This window comes from Quercus lobata, chromosome 6 (genome assembly GCF_001633185.2).
Source record: "Quercus lobata isolate SW786 chromosome 6, ValleyOak3.0 Primary Assembly, whole genome shotgun sequence".
NCBI lineage: Eukaryota > Viridiplantae > Streptophyta > Magnoliopsida > Fagales > Fagaceae > Quercus > Quercus lobata.
In genome coordinates, this window is record NC_044909.1 from 44,472,015 (window position 1) to 44,481,670 (window position 9,656).

Genomic DNA, 9,656 nt, shown 5'->3' on the forward strand with positions numbered 1-9,656 from the left:
TCTCTCAAACGATCGTGAGCAAAGTAGTTGTGGAGTTGATGGTGTCTCGAGGCGTGGCAATTGGATTGGCGATGAAGTTAATGAGTGTATTGGTTGAGGCGATAGCTGGAGGCAACATGGGGTTGTTGACAGTTGTGGAGATTGAAGTTGTAGTTGGGGTTTTGGGATTGTTGGGTTGGGGCGGGTTGGGTGAATTTGAATTGTGCATAAGCATGTGTATCAACCTACTCAATTCAACCCAATCACTTTGTCTCGGCCTATCTCACACTCACACAGATATGATATTGATTTCCAAGCGGGTTAAGCAAGTTCAAATATTAAAGTGATTGATTTAGTTGGGTGATGGATTGAGGTTTTTTTATTTTTATTTTTATTATTATTATTATTTTTTTTTTTTAACTGCCAAGACCAGACCTAACCTACCTATATATCTTCATATCTTTATAGTTTTTATCTCATATCAAATTTAAGTTTTTACTTTTATTTTTATTTATTTATTTGCTAACTGCATGATTTAACACCTTAATATGAAAAATGAATGATATTTTCCTAACACATTCATAAGCATACATAGGAACATTGTACGGTTCTCATTTCTTTTTTTTCTTTTTTCTTTTTTGAGAAAAAGTTAGAAAGTAATCATAACTTAAAATGTGCACTTTAATCTATGAGAAATGGGTCACTTCCTATAATTTATAAGATTTAGAGAAAATAGAACTTCTTAAATTTATCTGGTAAAATATTTTTTAAAGTTTAGTATGTAATACTATATAATTAAAGTTAATCCGCTCAATCCCCTAAGTTGAAAGTGAAACCACTTACATTTTCAATTTATCCGTCGTGGATTGGTGGTAGTTTGAAAATTTTCTAACTTCCCAAAGGCAGACTGGTTGTTTTTTTTAGTATATAAATTATGATGCCATTAGGCTTTGGTGCATCGGGTTTGCCATCTACATAAAAACAAACGAATTATGCTGAAGGCCAGCCTCAGCTATCTAAACCTAGAATATGTATCCTTCTTGGCCATCTTGTTCTTTCCACTTGAGGACATGTTCTCCTTTGCCAGTGAATTTTTTTTTTTTTTTTCGTGAGAGTTATGATAGAAAAACTTATTAAGGGATTTATGTACAATTGTTTTAGGGATTTTTTTGACATGGTTTAAGGGAATTTTTTTTTAAGAACAAAGTTTGGCTATAACTCCATTTAATATCTTTTCATTGGATGTGAATTTTGAAAATCTATCATTTGATTTTTTTTTTTTATAGCAATGTCATTAATTAAAAGTTTAAATTTAAAATTTTTGTAATCTAAAATTATGCATAAAAAATAAGTTTGTAGATCGAATAATAAATAACATTTGACTGACATGAAATTTGATATGTGTGTTTAGAACATAAAAAACATGTAATTTAACGGTTAGATTTTCAAAATATATATTTATGTTAAATTTTTTAGTTGGAGTTATGGTCATAAACTACAATCAAGTTTATAGCCAAACTTTATCTGGTCAAATAAAATAAAAATAATAAAAAGTGGCTCCATACTTCAAAGAACTTTCTTTTTTTAATAAAAAAAAAAAATCAAGTCTAAACTAATAAATACACTGTTTTATTTTTTATTTTTATTTTTATATATAATAGAAATTCTATTCTAGCCTAATCTAAGTGTATATATGTGTGAAGTTCCCTGTTAGATACTTGAACCTTGGCTCTTGTCTCTACACCCTGCAAGCATTTATACTTGTGAAGTGACCATCGCGCCAAGGGTATGCGGTGGTATAAATACACTGTTCTTTACACAATACACTCCTTTATTTATTAAATGGAAAGTTGGAAATTGTAGCCAATAGGTACATTTTGTTCCTGAGCAACTTGATCAGAACTTCATTTCTCCTTGTTGGACCACAAAGAAGACAAAGGGGAGTCCAAAACTGAAGCCCACCAAGATTGCCATCCCTGTGATCAGATTTTACCCATCAGAATTGTCAGTCAACCTTCATAATTTCGATTAATTACCAAAAATCAAAGGAAGAAGAAGTGTAGAGGAGCAACTATAAATGGAAAATTCGAATGACGGTCACATATTGATTTTTTTTTTAATTAAGAAGAAGCCATATGGTTGTTTAATGAGCACAACAAAATGTCAACATTTTCACGGTAATCAAGGTACTAGCCCATCATAAATTAAAATAAAATAATAAAATATTATTCCTAGATCTACAAAAACTATAAACAAGGGTGTTGTAAAATTGTTGGATCCTTAGACTTACACAATCACATATTGATTTAGGGGGAAGAGAACATCATCAACAAATAATAATAAGAAATAACTTTAGTTCCAAAACTTTGAGTTAGGCTATAAATCACTAAAATATTAATCAGGGTTAATCAAAAAATTCTTTTTTGTCATTCTACACCATCCAAATCAATACTCTCTATCCATCTCCTTTTTGATAATTCTATAGTTACAATGGATATGGGATATTTGAATCATGAATGTCTTCGTTAGAGACCAAAAAAATAAAAAAATGTCAATTGAGTTACAAGACTTTTAGCTCCCTTATCGTTCTTAATTATTATGTCTTTTGAGATAATAAAGTTGCGGTAGGTGTGGTGGGATTGGGAATTTGGACTACATCTTTTACGCATCTTACCAAATTGCAATTGAAAAGAAAGAAAGGGGGAAAAAAAAGAACTAAAAATTAGTCTCACCATAATCGAAAAATTTTGTGGAGTCCCTTTTCTTTTTTCGCATGGGGTCCTCTGGGACTAATGATGCTTCCAACTGCAAAATCAAGGAAATGACAACTAACCCACTTCCAATTTTTTCTCTAACCACTCTCTCACTCAAATTTAGAGACCAGAAGCCAGCTATTTCATTCACAAAATCTTCTATTACAACCTTGATGAACAAGAATAGTCCAAGCAATAATGAAACTCGAGCAACATGCATGATTGTTGTTGTGGAGGAGATGGCCCAGTTCACCATATTAACCACACATGCACATGCATAGAGAGGAAACCAAAAATACCAATCTACACCAACCAAAAAGGATAATTAAAGAAAAGACACATTGAGAAACTGTAACATAGCAAAATAGTAAGGATATTGAGATTGGAGTTAGTACCAGGGTCATTCAATTGAACAGACGCGGAGTAAGCAAAGAGGGAAGCCATTAGCACAGAACATAAGCTGTGTAGCTTTGTACTACTTTTCATTTTTCTTCTTCTCTTTCAAGGCTTCAAAGAAGTATAGGTATTCATGTGGTGATGAACTGATGATTCAAGGAACAAGATTGAATTTTATTAAAAGTCAACGTCTTCTACTCTCTAGAAGTTCACGTTGTCTACTTCATATTTGAGTTGTATTGTATTCACCTCAATGAGGAGAATAATACAATATAGTGGTTTTTGCTAAAAAGTATTAAGGAATGAATAAGAAATTAACTTCAAAAATACCCACTTGAATATTGGTTGAAGGAAATAGAGAAAGGTGTTATTGACATCTTTTTGCAATTAACAAATGTGTCTTTTGGCAAGTGATGTTTCTATTTTATAAATCTATATATTACTAAAAGTGAAGATTTAGCATTTAATGTTGCTACGCTCACGTTAAGCCATATCAGCAGTCATGTCATTATCAATTTTTTTCCAATTTTTTATACAATTTTTTAACATTTAAAGTGAATTAAAAATTCTATTATATTACAATCAAAATATCATATTTAATTTATCTTATTATTAACTATTCTTATTTATTATTAAATTTTCAATTCCATTTTAACTTTTCATATCCCCACTACTTTCTACCTTAACTTTCTTCAACCTTTCTCATTCCATTTTAACTTTTCATATTCCTACTACTCTCAATATTACTATTATTCTACCTTTATATATTCCTTTATTTTTTACTCTTCTTATTCTTATCCTTATACTATAAAATTGTCATTCCTTCTCTTATTCCATGCATAATTTCTATTTTTCCACACACAAAAACCTCTCTCTCTCTCTCTCTCTCTCTCTCTATATATATATATATATATATATATATTTTTTTTTTCCTTTCAGTTTTTGGTATATATATATTTTTATTATAGTGTAACAGGTTGACTATCAAAACATACTAATGTAATATTGAAAGCTCCACCAAATGCATCGCAGAAATCAATTTTAGACTACTAGAAGTCAGTCAGATTGCTAAAATTGGAATTGACTGGTAGTCCAACTTGATATGATTTAGTTTTGTGTTTTATGTTGTTATATTTTTTTATTCTCATTGGTTTTTAAATGTTATATTATTGCATTATAAAGATAATATATAAAAATATAATATTACTTTATTACATAGCATAACTAAAATAATATGGTGTTTATTGCTATACATTTCATTTCTACTATTATTCTTCTTATCTTATTTTATTCAACATTTAAATTTAGCAACATCCTATATATCATAATTGTATGGACAGGATTTGAGTCCCCAACCCAAAAGTTAAAAGGATCTAGGCCCAAAGAATCCAATATAATGAATTTGTAGAGAGTGAGTTGGAAAACTAGGCTATAATGAGTTGAGTAGCAATTATAATGAATCTAAATGAAAATAAGGTAAAGATAGATTGATTTTCTCTAAAGGAAATAGTTCTCGATACAGTTCAAGGAAATCAGTTCCTATATATATTTCTTGAAATTGATTACAAGTACAGTTCTTATTGCTCTAGTATTTTTTTCTTAATTTTCCGTTCCCTTCTCTCAAGTCCTCCCTTCTATTTTATATTATCTTTTCCTTTTCATCTCTGCCCTCCATGTGTAGATTAGATTGTTGGTGTTGATCATTGTCACATCAGCACCTTCCTAAAGTCTCTGGGGAGTAGTTATAAGGCTGATAACTACTGTTTAGGTATCACTCCCTCATTAATACAGTCAGAGAGTTAGCTGCAGAACATTCAATACGGTGGTAGCAGCTTTTCCTTAGATATTTCCCAGCTCCCATTTGTCCTGTACGTCCATAATGCATATCTTTATCAATAGAATTTCCTGGAATGTCATCATGAATGATAGAACACACTTTTTGACCTCTGCCTCGTTTAGCAGAGGAGATGCTCCTCCTCGGATTACCCTCTCCTGCCTTCTCATTCGTAGCTTGCTTAGGGAGTCTTGAGTTTTATATCCTTATTACTGTTTATCTGTCTTCAAATCATAAAGTGTCCTCGAACAAGGCCCAAGGCCCTACATATATTCTTGGGCCCTTTATCCCTATAATAACTATTTATATTTTGTCTCATTTTTTTAAATAAAAAATTAAACATATAATAGAATAAAAATTTAAAAATGAAATACAAAACAAATATCAATTTAAAAACACTCAATTAGGAAAAATAGAATAAATTTTTTTCTTATAAAGTATTCCCATAAAACGTTACAATGCATAAATAGAAAAAGAGAGTACAAAACACATGCTATTTTAGAAACACTAAATAATAATAATAAACCAAACATATCATAAAATAAACTAATAGTTATGGATATCCTAACTTCATGGTAGCAAAATGGAATAAAATAAAAATAAAAATAAACGTTACAATATGCATACTTAGTACATTAGAATTATTATCAAATTTGGGAAACAATAGGATGTTAATGAAGAGAGAGAGAGAGAGAGAAAGAGATTAGTAAAAGAAATCAAACGTCAATTAAATAAATTAGTTAGTAACCATTAATTGGAAAACAAAGAGACTGACAGCTAAGGGAGTAAAAAATTAATTAAAGATGAACTTATGAATGTTATTAATTACAATCATACAAAATTTAAACTTGAAACTAATCAAACTCTAATCTAGAAAATCATATTTATTATCAAAACTAAAAGGAAGACGTTCTTCAGTAATAATAGAAATATATAAGAAATAAAGATGAAAATTTTCAAAATCTTTTTTTTGTTTTACATTTCATTTAACATTATTTATAAATAATAAAATATAAAAAAAATCCTTAAATACTTATATTCTTCTCACACCACGACTTTTAAAATCTAATAAAATGTTCTAAGAATTCAACTCTCATTTAATGCCTCTATTATGAAAATCACCGGCTAGTAAAATATGATAATAATAAGAAACGTTATAAATGAGATAATGAAAAAACTAATTAGCTACTATTATTATGGAATAAATGTCTTTTTTTATGCATCTAAGAATATGAAATGTATAGAGTTTACTAATTAAATTATATGTAAAAATTCACGTTAAAAAAATTTGTAAAGGTTTTTTTTGAAAAAAAAGAGTATATGTAAGGTTTTTATTAATTTAAAAGACAATGAAAAACCAATTTTTAATTACTACAACCGCCGCTACTCTACAAAACACACACAACACTATATTCAATAACGTAAACTATAGAGTTAGGCCATTTTGGATATACACTATCATATTCAACTTATGAATTACAACCTAAATCAATCATACAATTACACAATCAAAGCATGAACATGTAACATGAATTACCTTTTGAATTATTGCTTGGAATTTTCACTATTATTGAAAGAGAATCACCAAATTTAATTTTTAGAAAACATCAAGACAAGGTGAATTTTAATTTTTTTAACTTCCATAGAAAAAAATATTACCGACATTCTTTCAACCCTTATGGAAAAGAAGGTTTTACATGTAGCATGAAAAACATGTTTAATTGACTTAGAGATGTAAAAATTAATCAATTGACTATGGTAGAATTAAGGTTTCAAATTAAAAAAAAAAAAAAAACAATTCTACAATAAAAAAAAGATTATCTTGTGATAAATATGATTATGAAATGCATTACTTTTCATTAAATTAGTTCAAATTACAAAATAATAATAATAATGAGACCACCTTAAAAAATAATCACGTGTAACGTGCGGGTCCGCGACTAGTTCATTTAATTTGTGAGTCATTTATGTTTATTTAAAGTTTATTCTCTACACTTCTCTTTCCACTAATTTGTTTCTTGTTTATTTGCAATTTAGTTAGATTTTAGGGTTAGAATGAGTTTGTTTTAACCCAATAATTAAAATGAGTGCTAGCTACAGTTGGATGGTCCGAGGTGTCTAGTCTCTTCTCGAGACCGTACCCTAATTCTAGACTTAGTCTGCACCAGTTAGACTTTCATCAATGAAGTTCAAAAAGCTTTATGGAATTATAATTGGGTGGTGACTCCATTTTATGTTGCTGCCTAAAGGAATCAATGTATTCCTGGGTTCAAGGCTGAGAATGAGTCCAAATCATAGATAGGGAGGGAAAGAGAGCAATCCACACACCCCGCCCATGCAACAGGGGGTGAAGAGAGGGGTACGATCGATGGTGCTCACAGTTGGATATGCCAAGCCTCATGCACAATCACTTTCTAAAACTATTGTAGTTGCTAGAATGCACTATCTTGGTCCTCCAAACCACAATTCCAATGTTTTTTTTTCCATGAAAACTCATAAACTTAGACCATGAGCTAATGATTTGAGGTGAATTTTCATCTTGGCATGTTATGACTCATAAGTGATGAGACATGTCTCACTTTCTTTTATGCTTCTTTAATCTTTGGCACTTTAACCTTGATTTTGGTTCTATTTGCTAAGAGTTGAAAGTGATATTGATGTGGCAATGAGGCAATGAGGCAAAACAACCTTAGTGAGCTGTAAAATCTGGATTTTTAAGTGGGAGTGGGCTACTCCTTAAGTTTTTATCATGCCCACTCAAAATTTGTTTCGTAGTGACATGTGCTTTGACCAAGTGAGTGATCATTAAGTCAACATGTATTACTTATTAAGTCTTGGCCTTCAAGAAATATGTATGAGTTTTATGATATTGTTGTTTAGGTTGTGTTTGGCTCAATGTAAAATGATTTCGGTGTAAAATATTTTCAAGTGAAAATATTTTTAGGTGTTTGGTTGCATCACAAAAAATGCTTTGGAAAATATTTTAAGGTGTTTGGTTGTGTTTCTGAAAATCCTTTAGAAAACACATTCTCTCACATTTTCTCAACTTCCAAACAAATATTATAATAGGAAATCCAAATATATAAACCAAATCAACAAAAAACATAACAAAAAAAAAATTCAATCTTTCTAAAAAATAAGCACCGATCGTGAGAAAGGGAGAGAGAGAGAGATAGATTGAGAGAAAGAGAGAGGTCAAGGACCACAGATCAGTAGGTGGGTCTGATGGAGATAAGATTAGCGGGTGGGTTTGACGGCAATGAGATCGGCAGGTGGATCTGAAGGAGGCAATGGCGACGAGATCGATTTGTAGATTGGAAAGGAAGAGAGAAGAGAAAGAGCTTCCTTGAGTTCGAAAAACAACGGCAACGGCTTCGAGCTTGAGGCAGCAGCGACGGCGAGGGTTGGGCCGAGAGCCGTGCCAAAATTCAGGTGAGTGGTCTCTCTCTTTCTGGTAGGACGAAAATGTGGGTGTAAGTGGTTTGAAGGTAAAATAGAAGTGTGAACTATTTTACACTTTAGGGGTTAATATTTTACGGTCAATGGAAATCATTTTTTGTTTGATTGAATTTTCTGGCCAATCCAAACAATCCTCGTAGTGTAAAATATTTTCCATATTCCTTTTACAGCCAAAACAAACACAGCCTTAGTAGCCTACATTATTCAATTGACTTGTAGTTAGGCATTTTCCCTTCAAACCCATTTTATGTAAATATGGACCTTTATTGAGGAAGCCCATTCCATGATGAGAGAAATGATGTTGTTCGTGATTTTTCATCCATTAAGGAGAAAAATATGGTCCTTAAGCCCAACTTATGATGCAAAAGAAGCATGGGATGTGAGCTCATTCCATGATGTAGATAAAATACAGGCTATGAGCCCAATCCATGGAGTAGAAAAAAGAAAAGAAAAAAAAGTGGGTTGTGAGCCCATTCCATGAAGTGAAGAAATGCGGGTCATAACTCATAAGCCCAACCTGTAGGTATGAGGAAATTTTGGGTAACAAAAAATCAATCCATGTAGTTGGATGAAATTGGGATCTTTGGGGGGTTGTAAAATGAGCTTACCCCAAAATTCTTTCACCTCTCCACTATCCGTAGACGACACCACAATAAAATTTGGTGCCTCAAAGACTGCTAGAAATTGGACTCACTCCCCAACTGATATTCATGATCAAATCTCTCTTTCACTTCACCTCCCTATACACCTCAGAGGCAATGTTTGCCCATTGGAACCACACCTCTCCGCCCCACTTCCCTTTCATCCCCAATAGCTTTCTTGACCTTCATGACATCTCTAACACTGAAATTAGAGAGGCTATTGTCTCCTTCAAACCCCTAAAAGCTCTTGGCCCAGATGGCTTCCACCTGGTGTTCTTCCAAAAATATTGGAACATTGTTGCCACTCTCCTCTGCCTCATCCCTAAAATCTCTAAGCCAGAAACTGCCCGCCAACTCCGCCCCATTGGCTTATGCAACACCCTCTATAAAGCCATCACAAAAATCCTTGTCCGTCACCTCAAGCTCCATCTTAACGACCTTATCCACCCTTTCCAAGCTAGTTTCATCCCAAATAGGAAAGCTAGCGACAATATCATCCTCACTCAAGAAATCATACTTTTGATAACCACCTCAAAAAGCAAAAAGGGTACCATGGCCATAAAAATTGACTTGGAGAAAGCTTTTGACAGATTG

At 31.9% G+C, this 9,656-nt stretch overlaps 1 protein-coding gene across 1 annotated transcript; it reads right to left on the bottom strand.

Annotated features, from left to right (window-relative positions):
* Positions 1-1,875: 1,875 nt before the first annotated feature.
* Positions 1,876-3,218, bottom strand: LOC115994414. Its single transcript, XM_031118552.1, has 3 exons — positions 3,128-3,218; positions 2,712-3,035; positions 1,876-1,955 (listed from the first exon to the last, which is right to left on the bottom strand). Exons 1-3 carry the CDS (start codon positions 3,216-3,218, stop codon positions 1,876-1,878), a joined length of 495 nt encoding a protein of 164 aa, XP_030974412.1.
* Between the last annotated feature and the right edge of the window lie 6,438 nt (positions 3,219-9,656).

Excerpts from the sequence above, each read along its gene's own strand:
- LOC115994414 (XM_031118552.1), bottom strand. The coding sequence starts at position 3,218 with ATGAAAAGTAGTACAAAGCTACACAGCTTATGTTCTGTGCTAATGGCT. Across the intron at positions 3,036-3,127 it reads TGTTCAATTGAATGACCCTG|ATTGGTATTTTTGGTTTCCT; the intron begins GTACTAACTCCA and ends TGGTTGGTGTAG. Across the intron at positions 1,956-2,711 it reads CACAAAATTTTTCGATTATG|GGATGGCAATCTTGGTGGGC; the intron begins GTGAGACTAATT and ends ATCTGATCACAG.